Source organism: Microdochium trichocladiopsis (genome assembly GCF_020744255.1).
Source record: "Microdochium trichocladiopsis strain MPI-CAGE-CH-0230 chromosome Unknown B0I36scaffold_5, whole genome shotgun sequence".
Classification (NCBI taxonomy): domain Eukaryota; kingdom Fungi; phylum Ascomycota; class Sordariomycetes; order Xylariales; family Microdochiaceae; genus Microdochium; species Microdochium trichocladiopsis.
Genome location: NW_025763548.1, coordinates 2,890,911 through 2,915,167, shown reverse-complemented (window position 1 = coordinate 2,915,167; position 24,257 = coordinate 2,890,911). Strand labels below are relative to the sequence as shown.

The 24,257-nt window shown below is 57.6% G+C and overlaps 9 protein-coding genes across 9 annotated transcripts; 2 read left to right on the top strand and 7 right to left on the bottom strand.

The window, feature by feature from the left end:
- Positions 1-1,794: 1,794 nt before the first annotated feature.
- Positions 1,795-2,624, top strand: B0I36DRAFT_323993 (Cerato-ulmin hydrophobin family). The gene has a single exon (XM_046154049.1). The coding sequence runs from the start codon at positions 1,880-1,882 to the stop codon at positions 2,207-2,209; it is 330 nt and encodes a 109-aa protein (XP_046013164.1). The 5' UTR covers positions 1,795-1,879; the 3' UTR covers positions 2,210-2,624.
- Positions 2,625-2,942: 318 nt separating this feature from the next.
- Positions 2,943-5,382, bottom strand: B0I36DRAFT_289573 (heterokaryon incompatibility protein-domain-containing protein). The gene is made up of 3 exons (XM_046151679.1): positions 5,042-5,382; positions 4,710-4,977; positions 2,943-4,670 (listed from the first exon to the last, which is right to left on the bottom strand). Exons 1-3 carry the CDS (start codon positions 5,243-5,245, stop codon positions 3,127-3,129), a joined length of 2,016 nt encoding a protein of 671 aa, XP_046013163.1. The 5' UTR covers positions 5,246-5,382; the 3' UTR covers positions 2,943-3,126.
- A 736-nt stretch (positions 5,383-6,118) lies between these two features.
- B0I36DRAFT_268468 (uncharacterized protein) lies at positions 6,119-11,942 on the bottom strand. The gene is made up of 2 exons (XM_046151247.1): positions 7,756-11,942; positions 6,119-7,669 (listed from the first exon to the last, which is right to left on the bottom strand). Exons 1-2 carry the CDS (start codon positions 11,759-11,761, stop codon positions 6,324-6,326), a joined length of 5,352 nt encoding a protein of 1,783 aa, XP_046013162.1. The 5' UTR covers positions 11,762-11,942; the 3' UTR covers positions 6,119-6,323.
- A 77-nt stretch (positions 11,943-12,019) lies between these two features.
- Positions 12,020-12,696, bottom strand: B0I36DRAFT_323990 (uncharacterized protein). Its single transcript, XM_046154048.1, has one exon. The coding sequence runs from the start codon at positions 12,611-12,613 to the stop codon at positions 12,077-12,079; it is 537 nt and encodes a 178-aa protein (XP_046013161.1). The 5' UTR covers positions 12,614-12,696; the 3' UTR covers positions 12,020-12,076.
- An 886-nt stretch (positions 12,697-13,582) lies between these two features.
- B0I36DRAFT_323988 (uncharacterized protein) lies at positions 13,583-15,832 on the bottom strand. The gene is made up of 3 exons (XM_046154047.1): positions 15,331-15,832; positions 14,561-15,246; positions 13,583-14,474 (listed from the first exon to the last, which is right to left on the bottom strand). Exons 1-3 carry the CDS (start codon positions 15,357-15,359, stop codon positions 14,071-14,073), a joined length of 1,119 nt encoding a protein of 372 aa, XP_046013160.1. The 5' UTR covers positions 15,360-15,832; the 3' UTR covers positions 13,583-14,070.
- Positions 15,833-18,829: 2,997 nt separating this feature from the next.
- B0I36DRAFT_323984 (uncharacterized protein) lies at positions 18,830-20,683 on the top strand. Its single transcript, XM_046154046.1, has one exon. The coding sequence runs from the start codon at positions 18,945-18,947 to the stop codon at positions 20,571-20,573; it is 1,629 nt and encodes a 542-aa protein (XP_046013159.1). The 5' UTR covers positions 18,830-18,944; the 3' UTR covers positions 20,574-20,683.
- A 707-nt stretch (positions 20,684-21,390) lies between these two features.
- Positions 21,391-21,957, bottom strand: B0I36DRAFT_323982 (uncharacterized protein). Its single transcript, XM_046154045.1, has one exon. The coding sequence runs from the start codon at positions 21,947-21,949 to the stop codon at positions 21,461-21,463; it is 489 nt and encodes a 162-aa protein (XP_046013158.1). The 5' UTR covers positions 21,950-21,957; the 3' UTR covers positions 21,391-21,460.
- A 138-nt stretch (positions 21,958-22,095) lies between these two features.
- B0I36DRAFT_289566 (uncharacterized protein) lies at positions 22,096-23,251 on the bottom strand (the record flags this gene model as incomplete). The annotated part of the gene is made up of 2 exons (XM_046151678.1): positions 22,421-23,251; positions 22,096-22,281 (listed from the first exon to the last, which is right to left on the bottom strand). Exons 1-2 carry the CDS (start codon positions 23,084-23,086, stop codon positions 22,096-22,098), a joined length of 852 nt encoding a protein of 283 aa, XP_046013157.1. The 5' UTR covers positions 23,087-23,251.
- Positions 23,252-23,587: 336 nt separating this feature from the next.
- On the bottom strand, positions 23,588-24,169 carry B0I36DRAFT_363164 (uncharacterized protein; the record flags this gene model as incomplete). Its single annotated transcript, XM_046158762.1, has 1 exon — positions 23,588-24,169. One exon carries the CDS (start codon positions 24,167-24,169, stop codon positions 23,588-23,590), a length of 582 nt encoding a protein of 193 aa, XP_046013156.1.
- Positions 24,170-24,257: the final 88 nt, after the last annotated feature.

The following is a 24,257-nucleotide window of genomic DNA, read 5'->3' as shown; positions in this document are numbered from 1 at the left end:
TGGTCCCTACTGTATGCCATGTGCTGGCAAAATTCTGAGGTCCTACATGAGCTTGAATCAGCTGTTGCCGCCTACGTTCCAACTAAACCACATGGACGACTGGGGCGAAAAAGCTGCCAAGCCGGCTTTTCGAGTGGCAACGCAGGCCCACAAGCGCCTGAAGAAACGGCAGCGCATAATATTGGATTGGACATGAGACGAATCAAGCCGCTGGCTGCCTGGTGGACAGGTTGATTCCAAAGTCCCAAATACTCAATCTTTCTTGGTCTCTTAGCTGAGCCAGCGGACTGGCTTGTTCGAGAATCCTTCGCCCAGCAAGCTCTTTCCGACGTGCTGGCGCACTCGTGACAGGAGCTAGATAAGCAAGCTGGAAGTGAATAGACCTTGGAGCGATCATCGTCCTCTGATTGGGCTGCAAGTTGTGCATTTATTGTCTACTAGTGTGGTTGTGCATTAAGCCTGGACATCCGAGCTTTCGCTAGCTAGTCAAGCGGACAAAAAACGGCACTGGGGGGAATGGGAGTGGCTTGGGTCACGGCACGCTAGCCAACTTCTTGTTGGTTTGCCCTGACTTGTCACATAACGGCCGGAGTTTGGCTCGTTGGGGCCACTTGGCAGCGCTGATCATGCCCAAAATCTGGTTTCTTTACTGCCCTGGAGGCTGACTACACGAATGGTTCTTTCAAGCCAAGACTCTCGCAAGATATGTCGTTTGTGCCAGGTCCAGCGACGTGGCTGACTTGCTCTTTGCTCTTGATGTCCTCCCGTAATGGGGTGGAGCTGCCCAGCTGCAAGTACAATCACGGCACTAGCGCCACTCCTGTTTATGCCAACTGCCATTACGAGGGCCGCCACCAAGGGTCGGCGGATGGGGCGGTTGGTGGCTGGCGAATGTGTGGTGGGTCTCATAAGGTGGCCGACTTTCCGGATCTTTTTGCTTTTGCTTCCCAAGCCTCTGGCTCCGGGCGTTTTGCAAAAGCAAAGGCAAGTCTCAAGCTGACGTCCTTCAACGGACCTCGCGGAATAACAAGTTTTAAAGTTTGTCATATGCACGGCCCTCCTGTAGTGGACTTGCCCTGGCGCCTTATTGTCCATGGAGCGCTCTATTGGTTGAGCCGCTTGGATGTTTCCTTTTCTGTCCTCTGCGTTAGTCGCTGCCGAGCAAGGAGACACAGCTTTGCGGTATCAGTCTAGCAGGAGGGCGAAAACACACCGACGACGCAATGCGACATCCTTTGACTGTGGTGTCTCGCGCGTTGCTGGGGGACGCAAGGCGAATGGGAACGTACTTCTCAGATCCGACTTGCGTTGAATTTTGAGCAATGATCTCCCATCCTGAGGTGCGTGTCTATCCTGGTCTCACGAGAGTCCGTCGCATTGAACAACTACTGAAGTGATCAAAATACTAACTGTGTACTCCAAGAGCTGCGGCGCACGCCCCCATCTCTTCAGCTCGGCTGCATGGATGCCTGATGAAGAAGTCGTAAATCCCTGAAGCTGCATCTACTCCTCACGAGAAGAGCAGGATTCTGCAACGCAACGAGCCGTGCCTGCAAGCCCGCCTTGAACTACACTGTGTTAGTGCCGAGCCTTTGTATTGACAGGCGCGATCTCCCGCGGCCGAGGACGGGCCGCTCGGCCATGCCGATTACTATTCAGGCTCTTCGCGAGCTCAGATGTTTGCGAAAAGGGGCGTCATTGTCCGCTTCGTTGAAAGAAGAGCCCTCTCAAGTATAAATGTTCCGATTTTCCTCGCCCTCTCTGCATGTCTTATTTCCTCTCCATCACCAACAACAGCAACATACAGCTCATCGCCTTCCCAAGCACTCATCCTCCTCCCAAATCTGCTTCACGGCTCTCCACAACATCAACTTCCAAGATGAAGACCTCTTTCGCCATCGCCTCCATCCTCCTCGCCGCCAGCTCCGTCCTGGCGGCTCCCACCGACGCTCGCCCGCCCAAGTACACTCCTCTTCCCTCGCCCAGCGGCGGCAGCTACGACCCGTGCTCGGGCCTCTACGATTCCGCCCAGTGCTGCGCCACCGACGTCCTCGGGGTCGCCGACCTCGACTGCGACACTCCCCCCAAGGCTCTGACCTCGGCCAAGCAGTTTGGCGAGACTTGCGCCAAGATTGGCCAGCGCGCCCGCTGCTGTGTCCTCCCCGTTCTCGGCCAGGCTGTCCTCTGCCAGACCCCGGCCGGCCTCTGATTTCGTATCTGTCAAACAACACCACCACCATCAATCACTGTGGGGTTTGCGGATAGAGGTCCTCTTGTCACGGACATCCAAAAGTTATTGCTTAGTGGTGGTTTGATGCGAAGTTTGGCCACTGTCACCTGCATGATACTGCAGGAAGCAATGTTCAAGCACTGGGCAAGAGCACCAAAAGGCCCTATATGGATTGTCATGACGTCTCAGGCCTGCAGTTCCTGTGGCTCTCAAATGGCGGTCCTTGATTGATTGGAAAAGAAAGGGGTTTATTGTGCTACTTACATTCATGTGATGGAAATTGTGGAGGGGTCACTACGAGAAAACAATATGACTGGCATGGGATTACGCAGTGATGTTCTGTCGTTTCTTAATATTAGACTAGTTTACAGGAGAATGTCACCCTTGGTTGCAGCTTTTACGGATATAAAGTCTGAGTGGCTCATGTCTTACTGCTGTCTTGTGTTTCTTGGCTAGATCTCAGCTTCTCGTTCTCCAAGGTCTCCTTGCCAAAGGCAATTTAGGCCGGTTCTGCGTTTTGATATTGCGTGAGAAGCCTCCCAATGTGGCTTTTTTCGTGCGTGGCATTCTCTTTGCACAAGGACGAATTAGCCGTCATTTTTGGTTGGAATTCAGCGTCAAGTCTAGCGTGATTGCCGATTTAGAGAATGAGGAGAATGTAAGATCAAAGAAAATGAATATTCGGTCCTGGCTTGGGCATAGTCTGCTTGTATTGGGTTTTATTTGGATAATCAATGCTCTTTTTGCACATTTTTTGGCCCAAAATGTTGTTTTGAGCTTCTCGGATAGGATGTTTACTGACGACTTCCACTAACAAGTCACTTTTCCGTTTGACGGCATGCCCTAGGGAAGAACGTTCCCACTAAGGCAAGTCGTCCCGCCATGAATTCAGTATATTACAGATGTTGCGTAGTGATTCCTGCAAGCCTGCATCCGGGGTATATCAGAAGGTTCTCCTGGCTATTTGCGAACGCCTCATCGTTCGACTCTTGTGTCCTCCCGCATCCACAAAGATCGTCCATACTGCATACAAATCGCCTCGAGTCCTCGTCCGGCTCGGATGTGCCTTGGCTCGGGTTCCTGTTCGAATTACCGGCCTGCCGCCGCCGCGATTTCATCCCTCTCCTTCCTGCCCTGATCTGTTGTTTCCCAAAACGCCGGGGAACTTCGTCACCTGCTATTGTCCCAGGTTTTCGTGCTTTTGAGAACTCGCAAAATGACACTTGAGTGCCATTCTCATCAAAGGGCGTCACTCGAACAACCCCGTCACGAGCGCTTCCCAGGTACATCACTGACAAGGAATTAACAGACCCTTGAGAACTCGCAGCTTGTGGTGCCGCTATTTCGATCTCTTTCGTCCAGGTTACGATGGTCTTGCGATGTGGCACCTCTCCTCCGGAGTTCGTCGTCAAGCGCAAGCCTAGAAGTCCACCACCGGGTTCGGCCTTATTTTCTTGTAAACATTCATTCCAAGTGGAATCCAGGAGGAACTGGAGTGCGCTACACGACCGCGTGAGCGTGAACATGCAGCTCTCTGGTACGCCTCTCTTATGACCCCTTAGGCTTTTCCCAACGAGTAGTGCGAGCTTGGGCATTGCCGTCCCCGCGGAGAGTATAATTATGCTGTCTGACTTCCGCGATCTGATATCAAACACGTCGTCCGCCGTCTGTTGAATGAATTCCCACGGTGGGTAAACAGAAGTCACCGTCCAACCATGCTCTGCGAGCTGGCGAAGATCGAGCCAGGTCCGGGAAAGCTTGGATGTGTGGGGTGGGAAAGTCTTTTCTCTCGTCCGAATGTAGATCTTGTGCACTTTGGATGCATCGGTGATCCACGTGGGCATGTCGACTGGACCGAGGCTGGGGACCAGTTCGAATTCGTTCGGCATTTTGTGCAGGCGCAGCGGCAAGGCGATTAGGCGAGATCCACCATCCGTTGTGCAGTCAAGGATGGCCAATTCGATGTTTGTTCCCAGTATTTTGACGAGCGGTAATTCGATGAGCAGGCCAGCATTCGTGAAGGCAAAATGCGCGGTGCGGTGTTGGCCCGGTCTCGATCTTCCTGAGACACTCGAACAAGCTCCGTAAAGAAGCGGAGACTGTGGGAGAAGGTGATGCCGCAATGACTCCTTTCGAGGCATATTTCTGAGTGCGATTCCATACCCAGCAGAAAGTATGTCGTGGCCGTTGTCCTGCTCGACAATCTTGACAAGAAGCCGCTTGAAAGCATTTTCCCCTTCGCCGTAAAGCAGTGGCAGATGAACGTCAAAGAGTCCCAGCAGGCAGTAAGCAATATCCTCCTTTCTTGTAGTTGTTCGCGAAGAAGCCCAGCTCAGCCTTTTTGCGACGCTTGCGCTCCGCCACGGAATGCTAAAGTCGATGCCGGTGATCTCGCCCATCAGTGTGTGGAGTTTGTGGAGGTTGAGGAGGGGTTGATGCTCTGTAAAGGAGTTGAAAACGTCCCGCCACCCGTATGCACTGAAGTTGAACAGAATCCCCCAGTCTGAGCCAAAGAAGACATGCATCTTGGGGGCGAGTAGTTCTTGGAGCGTCCAACCACGAAAGTGCCACCTGCTCCGTCGGAACGCGGAGTTTGCAGCATGGATGTTGTCCTTCTCCCACGATGGCACGTCTGCTAGGTACACAAAGCAGACGCACGCATTCTCGTACCATCGGAACATCGAGTTAATTGCCTCGCTGAGCTCCGCGCTGCTGGACTTGTCGATGCAGCATGTGTCAATCCACACCTGCTCGCACCCATGCCATTGTAAGCGAATAACCAACACAACAGCATCCTACACGTCCACTTACATACTTATAGCCGCGGGCTTGGGCTAGTCGACATGACTCCGTAATTTTGTGATAGCCTGCATGGCTACTGAGACCCTCCTTCTGTTGGAAGGCCTGAAAGGTGACCTCGCCCTTGTCCCAAGTATGTGACAGGATCGCATACTCGGGCAATTGTTCATCGAAGAACTCTTCAAGTGTCATGGATTCTGCATTTAAGAGACGCATCGTGCCGTCCGAGAATCTGGGAGCTCGGGAAAGTCGTCGTGCGAGGGACGTCGGGTGCCTTTCGAGAAAGCCGATTTGCAAATAGGATTCAAGTAGAAACTGGACAAGGCCTTGGTCAAGTATGCACGAGGCAATTCATCAGCACAACACCGGCCCCAGAATAAGAGAGAGAAAAGAGGGTGGGAATCAAGGGATCCTAAGCGGCGGCGCGCGGCGATTGTGGCATTGCTACTCGAGCAAGCATCAACCAACAAAGACGAAGGGCTAGCCTACGCGCGCGCCTTTGGGGCTGCATGACGGCTGCATGAGACCGGGCCGAGCGGCTGAGCGTGTTGGTCGCTGTTGTCTGTGGGATACTCTGCCTGATGCATCAGAAAGCCTTGCCAGGCGTATCTCAATGCGCTCCGCAGCCTTAAGTATGCCTCGAGTCATGTTCCAAATTCATCAAGGGCGAGGTCGATACGCAGGTGATGCGGACACGGCGTCCCTTGCTGCAAGGTAATGGCGCCTCTCCCGTGAACTCTGTTCGTCTCCTGATCTTTCAGCAGCTGCCGCCAGCCTGTCAATTGGACATGAAGCGCAGAGCAGGGGTGGCCATAGACACGACCCTCTTTCTCTGTGTGCCTTACATCTTCCGGAGCCTCTCGAGGTCTTTACGCGTCGCTCGGCGTTGAGCAGGCAGGTAGGTGTGCGATTGGGCCGTTCCCCCGCCTCGCCATGGCATCCGTGTGCCGGTCCGAGGAAGCCTTGCGCCATGTCACATTGTGATGCTTGTGTCGAAGATCAAAGGCCTCGATTATCACTCATTCAGCGGAACGCTTCATGGAACAACCGGTCCCCAAATCACCGAGTCGCACCATTGTGATTTGATCTTGTGCCGCACAATAGTAGGTATTGTAGTCAAAGTAATTACATCAAAGTCTTAAATACAACAGTTTCGTACAAAGAATATACCGCAAAATCGCACTGATGCCGTTTATCCAGCATCCTTTAACTCCTTTCCCATGGGTCGTACACACACACACACACCATCATGTCCTCTCAAAGCAGCCGGGACGCAAAGCCACAAACTGGACTTTCAGTCGGGACCCAGCTCGCCCATGACGTATCCAATCTGCCTCCTGCCATGCACGCCGTTGCTCCCAAGCGTGCCGGCGAGCTGGTTCTGGCTGTCGACAAGCTTCTTCTGCTCCTTGAGCCGGTCCTTGGTGCGGTTGTCGGCGGCCTTGTCGAACTTCTCCACCTCCTCGCGCTCGCGCAGGCGGATGCTGCTGAGCTGGCTGGCATTGCCCACGCGCTCGTTGCCCATGTCGCGCTCCCACGCGAGCATGCGCGCCTGGTTCTTGGTCTCGAGACCCGCCTCGACTTCGCCGACCTCCTTGACGCGCTGGATCGACGCCCGCGTCAGGGCCTGCTGGTGGCTCATCTCGACGTTCTGCTTCATCCGCTGCTGCCGGAGTAGGGCGTTGAAGTTGTCCTCTTCCACACGCGCCCGCTCCATGATGGCAGACATGTCGCTCTGGTGGGCGCGCTTCTTGCGTGCGTCTTCAAGCTCCGCCTGGTCTGCCCAGATTTGTTGTTGTACAGCCGCCAGCTCCTTGCTCCGCTGCACTGCGAGCAGGTGCTCCTCGGCTTCCTTGCGGTGGCGCTCCACGCGAGCGCGACGTTCCTGTTCTTCAACTTGGATATGGGTGGGCATGCCGACAGCGTCGTCGGGCTGCGGGCCTTGGACCGCGTAGTAGACATCTGTGCCGCGGTTGTTGCGGAGCAGCGTGGTGAGTGGCGCCTTGAACTCCGAGTCCGGGAGGACGCGCTGGACGTACATGGTCGGCGAGTATATGAAGGTCCCGTCGGAGTACTGGTTGAATGGCTTGTTGACATGCTTCCACATGCCGGCTCGCAATAGTACTTTGGTCGTGGTCAAAGGATCAGCAGACTCGAGCGCCAGATGAAGCACAGTCTTGCCTTCAATCTGCAGGGTGATGTCTGTATCATTCTTGAGCAGAAACTCGATTGCCCTCTCCATTGCCTTCTCTCGTGCTCCAGCGATGGGGCCGTTGTCGGCAGCGTGTCGACATAGCTCCCCAAGGGCACTTCTGCCACCGTGTATCGGGCTTGGAAAGTCCGGGTCGTGCTCGTACTCCATGAGGACCTGGATCGCTTGCAGATTCAAGTCTCTTGCCGCGTTGTGCAGCGAGCCGTCGTTCTTGGACGCCCCTGCCGCCAAAAGGTTCGACATGATCTGTATTGATAAATCCCCGCCGATTGCAGATGCCATGGAAAGAGGCGAATTGCCAACGAAGTCGGCAGTGTCGACTTCAGCACCTGCGAGGAGTAGTGACTTGACAATGTCCTGCCGACGTTCTTGGATGGCGATCATCAGTGGGGTGATGTGGGAGACACGGGTCTCGAATTGTACATTGGCTGTTTCTCATGGTCAGCAAGAAGCATAAATGCCACATCCCACTTCTTTTGTCACTTGTTACTCGTCACTTGTCACAAGAACTCACCTCCGCGCTCAATCAGCAGCTGAATCACTGCACTGCTGATCTTCTTCTGCGGCTGAAGCAGGGCCCACATCAGCAGCGTCACCGGCTCCTCCTCATCAACTTGCGGCAGCACCTGGTAGTTGATCATCTGTTCGTGGTAGTAACCAGCGTCAAGCAGAGCGCCAAGAATCTTGGTTGACCGTGGAAACTGCGACAAGGCGCGGTACAGCACCGGCTGGGATCCTGGCGGCACCGACATGACATCAAGCTGATGCTTGCCATCGCTGTACTCGGTAAATAGGGTGATGAGCTTGCCCACCTCATTCTCGTTGACCTCCGCATCGAAAACGCTGGGGAACGCCCAGGTCAGGGTTTCTGAATTTGGCTTCTCCTGCAAGAGTCGTCGCAGTATGCCAGCGTCGCCGGCTCGCGCAGCCATCCGGAGGGTTTCGCCGTCGTTGTAGTTGACATCCGCACCACCATGCAGCAGGACCTCGAGGAATTTGAGCACGAGATCTGCCGTGTCGTTTTCCCGAGCGCCAACACAGCCAGCAAGAGCAGAATTGACCTCGGGCCCCTTGGCGCCATGCTCAAGCAGAAGTTTGGCAACTCCATAACCGCGTTCGGTCAGCCATGATGCGACATTGTCAGGCCCGAAAACACTGCCGAACGCGAGCGACGCATCAGCAGGAGAGACCCTCGCCTCCATGAGAGATGCGAATGCGGGCACCGGCAGGATCTTGGCTCCATCGATCAGGGTCCTGCAATCATTGACCACGGGAGACGCCCGGTTGTTGACCAGGACGTGAATGAGGTCCGCGTCAGGCTCCTCCTCATTAACAGCGCGGCCCAGTGCAGCATGCACGGCGCTTGGAACAGGCTTCCCTGCCTCGAAAATCCACTGCACTACCGTGAGTCTCGTCTTTGGGTTGAGGTCCCAGCTAGCGTCCAGAGCGCGCACCAACGTGTGCGACGATGGCTTCTTCTGCGTCACGGCAGGGTTCTCAGCAAGACCCAACAGGATCTTGAGATTAGCCAGTGAGGCAGTCCTGGCAGCCTTCTCGACAGCCTCACCATCGTTGTAGTCCGGGCTCGCGCCATATTTGAGCAGTAGTACGAGAAGGTCGGTGCCCAGCTCGCCATATCTCGCAGCGGAGATAAGTTGTGCGTGAACGACTTCGCCAGTGACACCCAGCTCCAACAGCACCTGGAAGATTTCCTCGCGTTTTTTTAGATCGCCAATCTCCGTCGCAGCCTGGAAACACTGCTGCAAGATAGCCTGGGGGACCTCTTGGTCGCCAGCTAGCAGCATCTGTAGCACATCAGTCGAGCCGGACTTGCACGCCGCAATAATGGCCTGGCCATTTCTGTGCTCGACACTGCCGCCGTTCTGGACCAGGATGGTGCCCAGATCGACGTCGCCGTCAGACGCAGCGGCGAGCAACGCGTCGGAGACGACTTCCCCTGAAGCACCGGCTTTCAGCAAACTGTTGCAAGAGAGACTGCGTGTTCTCCTGTTCCGACCAGTGACTGCCTGGGAGAAGCCCATGTTCAGGATGTCCTGGGAGAATTTCTTCTGTGCGAGGATCAGCTCCACTACATCGCCCTGCTCCGATTTGATGGCCTCGAGAAGGACTGTGCCGTCTTGCGTGTCAGCCACAGCCAGCATGGCTTCGATGAGGGGGATGTCATCGCGATACGTCTTGACCGCGAACACCAAGGCACGGTTGACTTCGCTTGGTGGTATGCCCCGGTCCAGAATCTTCTTTGCAAACGCCAGCCGTTCCGTCGGCTCCCGAATGCGCAGCGCGACGGGCATCGTGAACGCCATTGATTTCGCGTCTGGCTTCACTGACAGCAGAAGATCAAACAGCGGCTCGCTCTTGGCCGCGACAGCCACATGAAGGGCCTCGCCATGCTTGTAATTGACATCGGCGCCATTCGCCAACAGTGTTTGGACAGAAGCCAGATTCCTCTCCTTGGCTGGCATGTTGACCACTGCCCGCAGGTCACTGATCAGCAGCTGCGCAATTACTTCACGATTTTGCACAAGTGGAAGTAGGATAACCAGCTTTTCGCTCTTGAGACTTGAGGCAGGAACCTTGTGAAACCGCCGCACGGCATGCTCCAGTGTCGCCTGGGAAGGTTGAGTATGGTCAAACACCATCTTGAAGACCTCGAAGTCTGGGTTTTCCACGGCATGGAGAACCACGCTCCCTTCGTTGTTGTTGATGTCCATGCCGCTCTGTAGTAGCAGCTTCAGCAATGCCTTGTCGGTGGGTTGCTTTAGGATGACGGACGCCGCCGCCGATGCTACCGCGGGCCCACCGTGCGCAGCGCCAGCACGAAGCAGAAGGTCTACCATCTGGTACCGTATTTCGCTCTTGTCCGTGGCCACAGCCTTGAGGACTGCAGATGCTATGACGGCTGGCGGAGGTCCTGCGCCCAGCAAGCTTTCAAGGAGGCCCACGTCCTGCTGTGCGATTGCAGCATTGATAGCTCGTCCATCATTGACAGCGGCGTCTCCTGCGCAGGCTCTGAGCAGGATACCAAGAAGCTTGTCATCGCGATGTGGTGGAGTCTGCATGATCGCGCTCTCCAGTGCGGATTGCACAGTAGGTCCAGAGAGACCAGCCTTGAGGAACAGCTCGGTGATCTCGTGTCGTGCCGGCGGCGGAAGTTGTTGTGTTGTCAGAAAGATGTGTGCAAGGACGTCAGGTGATGGAGCATTGTTGTCCAAGATGGCCTTGGCGATGTCAACATTGGGTTTTGACAGGGCAATCTGCAAACCCAAGCCCCCTTTGTGGTTTGCTGAAGGCATGCCGTGAGCACGTGCAGGCATCCCTTCTGGAGTGAGGGAGTCTGGGTCGACAAGAAGCAGCACGGAATCAAGATCATCTGCCTCGACGCATTCCACCAAGGTCTCGTCGAGCTGTGGTCCCACTGCTCCCTCCTTCAAGAGCAGCTTGAGAAAGGACAGCCTGTCTTCCGGGCCGACATTCTTTGGCAGTAGCTCCAGGCATGTTGATGCTTGCGCCGCCTCCAGCCTTGAGCTGCCTCCCAACATCACCTGAAGCAAGTCCAGATTGCCCTTGGAAACAGCCCTCTTGGCAGCTTTGGCATCCGCGTAGTCGAGTGACGCCCCATAAGCGACCAGAAGACCGACCATCTCGTACAGCTCATTCTCACAGGCCGAAGCCAGATATGATGCCACGGGATCGCCGTTGGCCCCTATGCAGAGGAGAACCTCGACCATGGCCATCTTCTCGTTGGGTGAGATTGTCTGATGGTCCAATAGCTGCTGGAAAGCTTCATTGAGCCCAGGCTGGATCGGTGGCCGATTGCCCAGCGCAATGGCAAGCGCAATGTCTCTTCGGCCCATGGCCACCGCCGTCTTTAGCGCCGCAGCGCCATCATGGCTACCGTCTGCTGTCGATTGGCTAAGCTGCGCAACCGTCTCGGCACAGCCAGCCCTGGCAGCTTCCACCATGCATTGCGACACCCAAGAGACCGGCGGTCGGCCATCGGAAGAGAGGATGTGCCCGATGATCCCAGCTTGTCCACCCACGGCGCATGCCTGACGGAAGGCGTCTTGGCCGTCGGCCGTCTGCGCAGCGCCAGCGCCATACCGCACGAGCAAGGCCGTGATGGGCTCATGCTGCGCTCGTATGGCGATGGGGAGCGACGTGTCCAAGCTCAGGGTGTCGGCGTAGGGCAGAAGGACCTCGACAAGCTCGAGCTGGCAGTTCTTGACTGCCATCTGTAGGATCTGGCTGCGCTCAGCCAAGTCCAGGCTCTTCCTCCGGCTAAGCAGGCCGGACCGGCTCTTGTTCTGCTGGAGGTTGAGGTTGCCGCCGACCATCTGCAGCTTGGCGACGAGGGCCTCTGCGACACCTGGGGAGCCGCGATCGGCGACGTGGGCGACGAGGGCATTGTAGATCTCCTTGTACTCCCAGCCCTTCTTCTTGGTGGTGAAGGCGCGCGAGATGCTGCCCCTGGACTGGTGGTCGGCATGCGACTCGACCATGCGCTGCCGCTTCAGCAGCTCCTCAGCCAAAGTGTCGTCTTGCGGGGTGCGGTGCGAAGGCACGCCCTCGGGCCTGGGCAGGGGCGAAGGCGGGGGCTTGGTGAAGCCGATGCCCCATTGGTGCGACAGCTGGAGGAGACGGCGATAGCGGTCGTCGACGCTGTGGCCGCCGCCGCCGTTGTTGTTGTTGTTGTGGCTGCCGAAGCCCGGGCTGGCCGGAACGGGGCTCAGGCGGAGCGCCGGACCGGGCACGGCCAGCGTCATTGCTGCTGCTGCTACGGCGGTAGAGAGCCAAGGCGAGGCAGGCTTTGCATGCTAAGCAGCCGTGTTGCGCAGCAGAATGCAGGATGCCGGCTCGCTGCGCACGCTTCGCTGGATGCTGCGACAGGCGCGGGCGGGCGGCTGGGGGAGGCCCGGATGGCAGCACGGGAGGCAGGACTCTGGCGGCGAAGCCCTCTTAGCGAGACGGCATGACTCTGGCCGGCTCCGTGAGGTGGTCGCGGGGCTGCAGATCAGCGATCTGTGCGCAGTCAAGGCGTTTGGAGTCTGGGTACTCCGTGATGAATGACGCGACGACGAGTGCAAGCAGAAGGGCACGTGAGTCTCTGCCGCCTGGCGGATAATTTTTTTGAGCGCCGACAGACGTCGCAGCGTGGCTGGTTGGGTTTCTGAAACGAATGCAACTCTGAGCCGGGTCGCGAGGTGGGCGGGTACCGCGAGGTGGTGCTTCTTGATGATTAGAATGCTAGGAGATGCGGCTAGCAGAGAATCAGTCAGTGGCTGGGGCATGATGATAATATGGACGACGACACGCAGCGAAGAGCGAGAGCGAAAGGCATGGACGGACGGCATGCTGCAGCTAGCCTGGGGCCAACACCAACACCAACATACGACAAACGAGAGGCGGGGGACTGTGCTCACAAGATTGCGGTAATCCCAACGTGCCGTGTCTGGGCGACGCGCGAGCTTCCACGCTTCCAACGGTTGTCTGTCGAGAGGGAGAGAGGGCTTCCTGAGTCACGGTGTCGATGTGGTAGGATCCGGGGGCAGGTGCGCGTCTCGTAATCTCAGGATCGACCTGGGTACGTACGCTTAATGTCGCTCCTTCTTCTTCTCTAGATTAATGATGTGAAGTCGAAAGAGATCAAAGTCGATATGGATTCCTAGCTCTGCTCTGCTCTCCCTGGACCACCCGTCGGGCCATGTCAGTTAGCTAATTAATTCCAACGGCTCACCCGCCGGGCCATGCCATAAACTTTAAAGGCAGGAACTGACCCCAGGCCGAAGAACGCGGCAGCCTGGCGGCGTGCGCAGCGCAGCCGCCCGATTCGGCGTCACAGGATGCAAGTGATCTTCGCAAGCCTGCTCGTAACAGGAGCTAATTTGCACTGCCCAATTCCGCGCAGCAGCGGGATGACACCCCCCCTGGTCCGGCACACACACACAGTCTACGGGTAGTGTAGTGTTGGCGCGATGGGGTGGCTTGCGCGGGCGGGCGGGTGCTGGCGCGCCGCAAAAGCAAAAGACCTTCCTTTTTCTCCCGCGTCTTTGTTTCTTGCTCGTGCGCAAAATGCCCCGGGCGGCAGCGGCGGCACGTCATTTCTTCACCGGTAGAAACAAGTTAAAAACAGCTCCTATCAAGTGCAAACGTTGATAAACACTGACCATGCCCATGCCCAGCCCATGCCACACCCAGGGGATCACGCTCATGTGCCTGAACCCCCACTGAGAGCACACTCTCTCCACATTCAAACGCTCATGCCGTCCGTTCCCCAGAGATCCCAGTGGCCAGTAATTAATAGGGTGCGGAGTCTAAAGGAGCCATCCCATCCCATCCCATCCCATCCCATCCCATCCACCCCTGGCAGGACCGTCTTCGACCAGTGCGATGGTGCCTGGGCACTGCCGTCGACGCACGTACGTGTGTACGTACTTTATGCACCGCCCACCAAGCTGACGACGACTGAGCTGCAGCAACTTTCGGGATGAACCCAAAGGCTTCCAGAAAATGCCGTGTCCAGCCTGCCAGTTCAGTCGTGCGTGCAAGGACAGTTGACCCGATAGTCGGCCCCAGTCCTTCTGCACACACTATCATTTGTGTTCTCAATCAATGCTACGTCAAGCAGGGATATCCGATGCAGACTGAGGCAGGCCTTGCTCAGAGACCGATAAGGCAATCACCCAGATCCTAATGCTTGTCAAATACTTGGGGGATCTATGCTTTCGGATTTTTGTATGCATATCTATGGTCACCACGTGGGCTCTCTCTACGACAACTGCTCATCCGCTTCCAGCTCAAAATCTCTTCTTTACGACGAGGGGGTCTTGATGGAAGCAAGGAGCTCCGCCGGGGGCTCCTGGCGGTAGCCCTGAGGGTTGTTGGACACCCACCGCCACAGGTCGTTGCAGGCCTGCTCCACGCTCAGTTCCGTCTTCCAGTTGAGCTCGTTGTTGGCCCGTGTCGGGTTGGCCGTCAGGTCGAGCACGTCGCCCTGTCGCCGGGGCACAACCTCGTAGGGCAGGTCGCGACCGACAGCCTTGCTGAAGGCCTTGACAATCTCAAAGACGGTGCTGCCGCGGCCGGAGCCCAGGTTCCACGCGGTGACGCCGGGCTTCTTCTCGCGCAGGTAGTTGAGGGCAACCAAGTGTCCGCGGGCGAGGTCCAGCACGTGGATGTAGTCACGGATGGCGGTGCCGTCGCGGGAGGCGTAGTCTGCGCACAAAGCCAAGTCAGCGGGTTTGATTCCTCAGTGGCGCGCGTGTCCGCCAAAGGCACTCGGAGCTTGTAGTGATTCTTACCGTCACCAAACACCAGCAGCTTCTCGCGCTGGCCGGTAGCGACCTGGCCGAGGAGGGGGAGCAGGTTGTAAGGGACTCCCTGGGGGTCCTCGCCCATGATGCCGCTGGGGTGGGCGCCGCAAGGGTTGAAGTAGCGCAGGTTGGCGCCGTTCCACTGCTCGTACGGCTTCTCGGCCTTCTGGGCGTTCTGGCGCTCCGAGTTGATGAAGTCCTCGATGATCTGCTCGACAAAGGCCTTGGTGTGGCCGTAGGTGTTGGTGGGGCCCTTGGGGCAGTGCTCGGGGATGGGGATCATGTTCTCGAAGCGCGTGGCGTCGCCGTAGACGGTGGCCGAGGAGGAGAAGACAATGTTGGGGACGTTGTGCCTCTTCATCGAGTTGAGAAGGTTGACAGTGCCGCTGACGTTGACGCGGTAGTAGTCGAGAGGGATCTGGCCAGACTCGCCGACGGCCTTGAGCGCGGCGAAGTGGATGACGCTGTCAATCGCCGGGTTCTCGTCAAAGACCTTGTCGAGAGCCATCTCGTCCGTCAGGTCGGCCTTGTGGAACTTGGGGCGGCGGCCGCAGAGGAGCTCGATGCGGTCGAGGGCGACCTCGGACGAGTTGTAGAGACTATCGACAATGACGACATCGTAGCCATTCTCGAGCAGGGCGAGCGAGGTGAAGGAGCCGATGTAGCCCGTGCCACTGGAGGGGGTTCAGGGGTGTTAGCGAGGGGTCTTGCTGGACAACAAGGCATTGTTGCCGGTGCTGGGGTCTGGCGAAGCATACCCAGTGACGAGGACGGTTCCGACAGGCATGATGGGCGATTGCAATGGGTGAGGCTTGTGCAAAATCTGAGGTTGAGGGGTAGAGGTTGGGAGGAAGAGGGAAACAAGAAGCGAGAAGCTGGCTGCGAGGTGGACACGGACACGGCGCCGAGGAGGTTTAGCAGACGGGGGGAGCACACCACCCTGCCGCACCACCTTGAGTGATCGCCATGGCAGCAGCACACAGCAGTGGCAGACTCTGAGGAGTGCGACGTCGTGGCGGCAACGTGTGCAGGACAATGCGAGCCTGTTGGCTGCGCGCCTGGCTGCCCCTCCCTGAACCGGCCACCACCGCGAGCCCCTCCAGCTTGAGCGCCATGCCACCTACAGCCGTATTTACCCCTCTGGAGCAAGCAGGCAAGCAGTGAGCCGTCAGGTCAGGGGGAAAAGGGAAAAGGGGTCCACCCGGCACGGTGGGTCGACCCAGGGCGTAATCATAACTCTAAGATGAATGGTCTTGTTTTCCACCCGCCCGTCGCCTCGTCGGGCTAGCGAAGTCGACGGCTTTTATTGTTCCAGAAGACAGCCGTGCCGAGCACCTGGCGGTGTCTCAAATGCCATGCGGCAGCTCGCCATCTGCGAACGGCAGCACTGGTTGTGGGACGACATGGAGAAAGGAGAGCACGGCTGCAGGAGCACGCACATCCATCTCAGGCATGGAACCGGGGGCATGGTTCTTCACCGCCAGAGCAAACTGTTCCGCTGCGGCCATGTCTGCAACTCTGACGCAGATGCCACGCGGTGCGGCATGCTGTCACCGGCGCCACTGTGAGTGCTTCGAGGGCTTCCACGAGGCACGTCCGGGTTCAAGGTCGATTTGAGCGGGTCGACAGAACAAGATGATGACTTGGGACACAGACAGACGTCCGGCGGCCGTCCTCGAGATGCAGTCCATGATGCCTTTTGGGAGAGAAGCAATGTCCAGAAACATGCAGCTTGGTGGCCATGATGTGATGCATGGCCCAGAGGTACCTCGACCTTGAGGGAAGTGGCCTTGGGAAGGTCTCCAGGGCTGTACCGTGGTACCTAATGTACTTCAGGTGCGTGTACTTGGCCTATGTAGGAGGCTGGGTATGGAGTGCAAGGCCTGTCACCGCCAGATTGGTGAGTGAGTTGTCTCAATGAGGACAGCGCAAAGTGGGCCCTGGAGAGCCGTTCGCGCCTTCCGCCCAACCATCCGCCCAACGGGGTCCACATCAAATGTGCACTCACTCTTTGGCGCCCCACTGTGATGCGCGCGACCTCTGCCTCCCGCGACGCAACTTTGACCCTCATTTTGCGAGGCGCCAGCGCGCGCCAGCACAGGCAAGCAGTCTCTCCATCCCCACGATCCGCAGAGCTCTCTCCGCCACGGCCCTCCCGGCTGGCCGCCTTGATCTCGACAGCTTGCCCCTGTCGCAGAGCCCGGGCTGCTTTCGCGACTTTTGTCTTTCTCTTTGTTCGTCTCGCTGTTGCCTTCCCGCTTGCGCCGGTGCTTGGGAGTCTGATTGTTGCTGGCTGCTTTGCGACTCGCCATTTCATTGAGCTCCACTGCCTCATCGCCTGGTCTTGCGCGCGCAATCTCAGCTCACTTCACTTGCGCGCCGAAGCTGCTTGCTCTCCTTTGGTCACGAATACGCACGCCCATTCACAAAAGGCGGTGCAAAGTGGTCTATGTAGCCGTCACTTTACAGCAAGCCGCATCAAGCAGTACAGCAAGCGCAAACAAAAGAAAAGCACAGCCTTTGCGACAGATTGGAAGGCCCCATTCAGTCGCATTCACGCCACCACACACAGCAACAAAGAAATTGGATTATCGCATTTTCAACCTGCAAGCTGGAGCCCCCGTTGGCCTTCATACAGCGCGTCTTGCAAAATCACGCCGCCGCCCCTCTCCAAATCGCCCTTTACACGCGGTTTTGCTCAGCTCTCTCCGTCGACGTTGTACTTGTGCCTCACATGATCTTCACGACGACGACAGAGATTTGATTACTTTTGATTTCAACCTCGCTTCACAAGGGCTCTGTACCAGCATCCCTGCCAGACTATAAAATGTCAACGCGAAGGACAACACGGGCGACCAGCGCGCGGCTGCCCACGCCCGCAGCTAATGGAGTCCAAGGCTCACCCGAGAGCCCATATGACTTTGCGGCCACCCCAAGACAGTCCGCATCATTGCGGGCAAGACGGGGCACCACACGCCGTGCTAGGTCCCCAGATGCAGTACAGCATGTCGTCCTGCGTGAGCCAAAAGGCGCAGACACTCCAGACATGCAGTCCAGGTTTGACAACTCGTACGGCAACAACTCCTTCATCGGCCTGGAGTCGGCGTCCAAACGACGAGGGACAGGCGTCCGCGCCGGGTTTGATGACGAGGACGAAGAAGACCGGCGCTTCCAGGAGCAGTTGCGCGGAAAGCCGGGCAAGTACATTGCGCAACAGAACCTGAACGACGCCATTGATGAGACGAGGAAGGAGGCTGCGCGTGAGACCGAGCCTGTCGAGGATGTTGTCCAGAATGACGCTGCGGACGCCGCCGAGGACAGCCAGGAGCTTAGTGACCCTCTGATGCTTGACGAGCCTGAAAGCCCAGACGACCAAAATCCCAGCCCGCCACAGAACGGAATTCTCCCTTCGCAGGGCCAGATGCTGCCACCGCCAGTACCCGCCAGTCAGATGCAGATCTCGCCAGAATCGCCCGCTCGCCTGGACTCTTCAAGAAGCTTCAATCACGAGAGCGGCCTCTTCGAGGATGCCACCCTACACACGCCGGTCAAGGAGCCAACGAAGGCGATGCCCTCGGTTCCAGAAAATAGGCCGATGAGCAATGGCCTGTCACCTAGAAATTGGCTGCCCAGCGCCTTCTCGCGCTCGACTCTGCCTTTCGTGAGGTCAAGCCTGAGAAAGACCACAGCATCTTTGCGCCACAACGCACCGCTGCCACAACTATCCAGGCCTGTCTCGGCTGCTGAAGCGCCCGAGCAACAGCAGAACGGGATCAACACGAACAACGCCGACAGTAAACCATCGCAGTCGGAGAGCGCGTTGGCGGATGATGAGCTCAAGGAAGTGATGAGGATTGTCATGGGGCGCAGGGGCCAGTCAAGCCCGCGCGCTGAAGACATACACCACCCACTGGACGACCTCTCTCGTGAAGAAACGGAAGAGGTAGTCACCTACATCACGCAAACAGGAAGAAGTCGCGCTGCGGCTCGCCGGCTTTGCAAGACATTGCCAGTGTTGGCGGAGCGGATAGCGAGGCCGACAGCGAAGTCTCCTGCACCCCGCCAATCAGAAGAACGTCATGTGACACGAAATGAAGGGGCTACTGCGATTCAGGCACCCTCCGAAAAGGACACTTTGGGAAGCCAAGCACGCAGTGGAACGATACCACGCTCACCAGTGTCCTTGGGAGAGGTGCCCAGTAGACAGGAGCAGCGTCCCCGGTCTCGGGGGTCCACTCCAATGTCTCCATCCGTCCCAACCTTTTCAGATCGGGTACTCCGCCAATATTCGATATGGTCTGGCAGGCTGGGGTCCTTGCTGTCTGTTTTTGGCGTGTTCCTCTTGGTCGGGCTGGCTTCATCTTTGCTTCTGATGTTCTTGCAAGCGGCGATCGCCCCAGCGGACGCCGAGCTGAGCACATTGACGAATTTCAAGCATAGCATCGCCGAGGTCCTCCCGACCCCTGTGCAGCAGATTCTTTCTGACGGAGACTTGGGCCACATCTGGAGCCGGCTCAGACAGCATGACTCGAAGATTGCGCAGCTGGTTGGCGACGATGCCTCCATCAGAAAGACCGTTGAAAGTCTGAAGTCGAGACTTCCCGAAAAGATCTACATTTCCACCAACAAGGCCGGCAAGCCGGAGATAACGCAAGACTTCTGGCACGCTCTTAGGGACAAGATCAAAGCGGACGATCTTATCGTCACCTTGGAGAATGCCAAGCAAAGCTCGCCAGAGATCTCGGACACTTTATGGCGGGCAGTCAAGTCTCGATTTGAGGCAGACGAGGTGTTGGGGTCCATCAAGAATCCCGCAGGCTCTGGAGTTACAACAGAAGACCTTGAGAAAGTGGTGGACAATAGGCTATCGAAGTCCTGGGAAAGCTGGCAAGAACGCAACGACGCAGCCTTGCGCGACCTGCTTGCAGATACGGTCAAGGGCACCGCAGTGCAGCGTGACGAGTTCATCACGCTGTTGGAGAAGGAAGTGTTGGCGTACAAACAGGAGATCCAGCACGAGCTTGTGGCGGTAAACAGCCGTCTCTCCGCACTGCAGAAGGACTTGGACAAGATTGGAAGCCAGACGCCGCCGGGCGGTATGACGAGGTGGGACGTGCAGTCCATGATTTCAGCCACCATTGAGAGCCTGGTCAACCAGGGCGGTCTCGATGCGATCGCCAATGGCCAAATCCGTGGACATGCCGCTTCCGAGCTCTACAACCAGGTCAACTTCTTCAGCCAAGGTAGCGGTGCCGTCATCGACCCCGGCCTGACATCGAAAGCATGGACGCCTCCGTCCAGTGCATTCAAGTCCAAGAAGTACATGGATCGCGACGGATACAAGCCCCAGCCAGCGAGCGCCGTCTTGAAGGCTTGGACCGACGAAAACGAGTGCTTCTGCGCCGCGCCGTTGCCAGAGAGCCGACACCACCAACCGAGCGCCGACTCCAGCAAGCCGGCACAGAACGCCATCAGCGTCCTCCTCAGCCGCGACATCGTGCCCCAGCATCTCGTCGTAGAGCACATCCTCCCCGGCGCCACGCTCAACCCAGGTGCCACACCGCGCACCATTGAGGTGTGGGCCTACATCGAGGAGATGAACCTGCGGCACGAGGTCGAGGTTTTCTCGCGGACCCAGTTCCCCAGCACGCCGGCGGAGAAGGTCCTCAACGAGGGCTTCCAGAAGATCGGGCACTTCACGTACCAGCAGGCCGGCGGCAGCGGCGGCGCCCTGAGCGACCACGGCGTGCAGGTGTTCAAGATCTCGGACGAGCTGAGCCGCATGGGCGCCGTGACCAACCACGTCGTCGTGCGCGCGCTAGACAACTACGGGGCCGACCACACGTGCTTCTACCGGCTGAAGCTGTACGGCGAGAGACCTGGACAGCAGGAGGGCAGGCGGGGTTGGCACGAAGAGGACATGCGGGAAAGCACCCACTACTCCTACACAGGAAAAGAGGCCAGAGGCTCAGAGGAGAAGAAGAAAGGGTGGTTCTCGTGAGCCGCTTCAAGGGGAGCGAGCGGGTAGTTCGTTGGTGGAAGCAAAGCTTTAGGCTGCGCGCGTTGTGTACTATTTCTTTCAAGATGAGCCAAACAAAAGATATGACTACCTTTTTCTTCGTTTGTCTTCGTTTGTCTTCGTTTGTCTTCGTTTCATTACTTGTCAGGACCCCCGCTGTCGTGAATGGATGTGACCAACGCGCTTGCTTGCTGCATGCTTCTTGTGTGCACGAGCATTAAATTGGACTGAGACTGTAGAGTTGAGCTCAGTCCTGTGCGATGGCGAGCATATTTGCTGTGAGTTTGATCCAAGCCCGGCGCCTTGTGGACGAGCGTGCCTGGTTTCGAGCTCTCCGTCTTCGAGGACTGGAATGTTTTTCTACTTTATTTCTCTTTGTCCTGTAAAACTTCAAACCGAGACAAACGAATGGCACATTCTGCATGAAACAATCATCATTCCTCATCACCGGATCCTTTATTCTGTTTTTTTCTTTTTCGTATTGTATTTTCCTTTTAACATAGAAATAAATAGATTGTGTTTTGGTCAAATCCCCATCTTGCCTTGTTGTTTACTGCAAAGAATACCCCCCCCTCGCCCGTGGTTGATAAATAACGATGCAAGATCTGGCTTGCGAATTGGCTGGATAATCCCATATAATCGTACAACTCCTTCCAAAGGAAGCGGGGGAGAAAGAGAAGGAGAAGAAAATATGTATGAAGCCTGGGACGCCTATGGCATCCCTTCACTCTCTCCACTCATTGCGAAGGCCCCACACATCTTCAGCTTCGATGAGTATTTTCAAAGAAAACCTTCCCCTCCGCATTTGTAAATGTTTTTTCGCTACTGAAGATGAAGAATATCTTATTGTTGTACGCCTTGTACGCCTGCTAAGTGTAGTATGTATGTATGGATATGTAGTCTATACATCCAAGATGATGACCAACACCACGATGCCCCTGAAATCTGCCCCCTTTGCAAAATGAGCCCACATGAATTTGAATTGTCGCTTTATCGTGCCGTGGGAATCCTCCTCTATCTCGTAATCCACGCCGGGGTGCCGGGGACGGGAGGGAGGTACGCGAGCCGTCCGAAGCGCCATCTCGTGTAGTTGGGCAGTCACCCTTGCTATATTTGTCGACGCCCGTGCCGTCGCCGCCACCGTCCAGGATGGGCCCATCGTTCTTGACGGACATGTGAAGCCTTTGCAATGACCTCTGGCAGCATCCTGGCTGTGTGTATTCGGGCGTTTGAACCATCCAAGAAACGTTTCTGCCAGCTGGGCGACAACTACACCTTGCGCAAGCTGTTTTCTTCCCACTCCCATGCAAGGCACGGCCCGCGAAGGATCCGTATCCACGTCCCCCGCCTGGCTTCATCCTCTATTCCCCCCCTTCTCTCTTTCCGAGCCTTCTTTGAAAACCAGTAACCCGCTTCTTGACGTCGTCTTCCTCGCGTCCCTCTTCTTCTTCTTCTTCTTCTTCTTCTTCTTCTTCTTCACTGTCCAGGGCAAGCCCATCACGGCTCATTCCCTACCCAGACGCTCCTCATCGTCGTCCATGAGCTCATATGCCGGCCGGAACCCGGTGTTTGTGGGCTTGCCCTCGTGCGCCTTGAGCGCCGGGTTGGGCAGGGTGTCGTCGGTGCCGCCGAGCGAGGTGTAGCCCATGTCGTAGAGTGGGCAGTAGGGGACCTGGAGGGCGCGGATGAACTACACGCCGTTTGGGCAACATGTTAGCAGAGCGCCTTTCTGTGTTTGCAACGAGGTGGGCAGTGTGAGGATGGCCGCGCCGCGCAGAAGGTCAAGTGAAAAGGGAGAACAAGGGGGAGAGCTCGCTCGGGAAACTTACGCCCCAGATCTCGCGGTAATGCCAGTCAATGACCGGGTGTATCCGCATGAAGCGCGGCCAGTCGCGGTCCGTCTCGTCGAAGAAGGTGAGCTTGCCGCCGTGGGGGTCGGTGCGGCGGGTGCCGACGAAGACGGCCTTGATGTTGGGCTTGTCGGCGAGGTAGTCTGCGAGGGCGGGCTTCATGGGCTTGTCGCTGGTGGCGAGGTCGAGGTGGTAGTCTTTTGTCGACGAGGCGACAAAGGCGTCGACCTCGGGGAAAGGCTGCGGGGGCCGGATGTAGAGCGCTTGTAGGGATGTCGGGAACGCGCTGGGAGCCGAGGGTGAAGAGAAGTGCGCGGGCAGGCGGGCGAGGAGGAGGAGGAGCAGGACGAGGCAGTCCTTGCCGCCGTTATAGGAGAGGGAGAGCTCGTTCGGCTGATAGCGGCGGAGAGCGTCGTCGACGACGTCGTTGGCGATGCGGACCTGGGCCTGGACGTCGCGCAGGATGGGGTCCTGGGTGGGTGTGCCCAGGAGGGCCTCGACCCTGGCGTGGAGGGCGTGGCAGAGGGCCTCGAGGCTGTGCGATGGCGGGACGGCGGCGACGGAGGAGGAGGAGGAGGAGGTTGTGCCGTTGAGAATGGGCGGGGCGCCGCCGGGGGCCGAGGCCGGGTCGTCTGGCGAGGTCATGGCGAGGCGATGGCAGGAAGGAGGAAGGAGGAGGAAGGGGTGGCTGCTGCTGCTGGATCTGGACAGAGGAATGCGCCGAGGGCGGAGAGGAGCAAGAGTCGAGGAGGAGGCCGTCGTCGTCTTCAGGAGTGGAAAGTGAACGAGTGTTGTCGAAGAGGTGTCTCGTCAGCGCCGGCGTGCCTGCGTGCCTGCCTGCCAGGGCCAGGGACAGTCTGCAGCATCAATGGAGGGGTCGTCGCAGTGCCGGGCCAGCACATCCGCAGCCGGAGCAGCAGCAGCAGCAGCAGCAGCAGCAGCAGCCGTGCGCCGGCCCGCCCGGGAGGACCCTCGCTCTCGTCCAGCCCATCACTTCTCCCGCGTCGCCTGCCTGGCGCAACAAGCACTCGGCTCATGGGTATCATCATCATTACTATCAACAAGGTGGTGCTGGGGCACAGCTCCATGCCAGCCAGACACCTAGGTAGGTACCAAGGTAATATACTTCAAGTACAGAGCCTGCCGCTACGTCGCGAGAATCAAGGGCGACAGACACCACGCCACCAGCACAACGCCCACGGCGACCACAATCCACCACACCTCGACCGTCAGCGTCGCCCGCAGCCATTGCTTCCACCGCTCACTGAGCCGCCGCCGGTGTGTGCACGCCGGCGTGCCGTACACCAGGCAGCCGAGCCCCGGCCGCGACTCGCACTCGAGGTGCTCCCGTCGCCGCTGCATCAGCAGGCGCACCGAGCCCCGGCAGAACTTGAGGTCGGAGCCCAGGTCGCACCGCCGGTCGTTGGGACACTCGAGGTGCAGGCTGCGCCGCTCGATCAGCCAGTCAATCTTGAGCCGCACCCCAGTGTCCACCAGCAGATACAGGTACCGGCACGTGTGCTTGAGAGAGAGCGCATCCGGGTAGATGAGGTACCTGCTGATGGCCAGGTGGATCTCGGGCGGCAGGTCGTGGAATGATGCTTGGTGGTGGTGGCCATCAGTGGTGTTGGCAGCCGACTGTCTGGAGCCGTGGCTGGCGCTGGCTGCTTTGCTGACGACAGGCCTGGTCTGTCCAACCCTCTCTTTGCTTTGCAGGAAGCCTCGCATGATGGCTGAGAATGTCAAGAGGTCGTCTCAAAGTTGCTTTGACGTGTGGTGAAGATGATTGCTGTGGCACCGACGTGTGGGGGATGTT

Coding starts and splice junctions, on each gene's coding strand:
- B0I36DRAFT_323984 (XM_046154046.1), top strand. CDS start 18,945: ATGTTCTTGCAAGCGGCGATCGCCCCAGCGGACGCCGAGCTGAGCACA.
- B0I36DRAFT_323990 (XM_046154048.1), bottom strand. CDS start 12,613: ATGCCGTCCGTCCATGCCTTTCGCTCTCGCTCTTCGCTGCGTGTCGTC.
- B0I36DRAFT_323988 (XM_046154047.1), bottom strand. CDS start 15,359: ATGCCTGTCGGAACCGTCCTCGTCACTGG. Junction 15,247..15,330: donor GGAACCGTCCTCGTCACTGG/GTATGCTTCGCC, acceptor AACCCCCTCCAG/TGGCACGGGCTACATCGGCT. Junction 14,475..14,560: donor GCTGCTGGTGTTTGGTGACG/GTAAGAATCACT, acceptor CTTTGTGCGCAG/ACTACGCCTCCCGCGACGGC.
- B0I36DRAFT_323993 (XM_046154049.1), top strand. CDS start 1,880: ATGAAGACCTCTTTCGCCATCGCCTCCATCCTCCTCGCCGCCAGCTCC.
- B0I36DRAFT_268468 (XM_046151247.1), bottom strand. CDS start 11,761: ATGGTCGAGTCGCATGCCGACCACCAGTCCAGGGGCAGCATCTCGCGC. Junction 7,670..7,755: donor GCTGCTGATTGAGCGCGGAG/GTGAGTTCTTGT, acceptor CATGAGAAACAG/CCAATGTACAATTCGAGACC.
- B0I36DRAFT_323982 (XM_046154045.1), bottom strand. CDS start 21,949: ATGAAGCCAGGCGGGGGACGTGGATACGGATCCTTCGCGGGCCGTGCC.
- B0I36DRAFT_289573 (XM_046151679.1), bottom strand. CDS start 5,245: ATGCGTCTCTTAAATGCAGAATCCATGACACTTGAAGAGTTCTTCGAT. Junction 4,978..5,041: donor AAGCCCGCGGCTATAAGTAT/GTAAGTGGACGT, acceptor GGGTGCGAGCAG/GTGTGGATTGACACATGCTG. Junction 4,671..4,709: donor GGGGATTCTGTTCAACTTCA/GTGCATACGGGT, acceptor ACTCCTTTACAG/AGCATCAACCCCTCCTCAAC.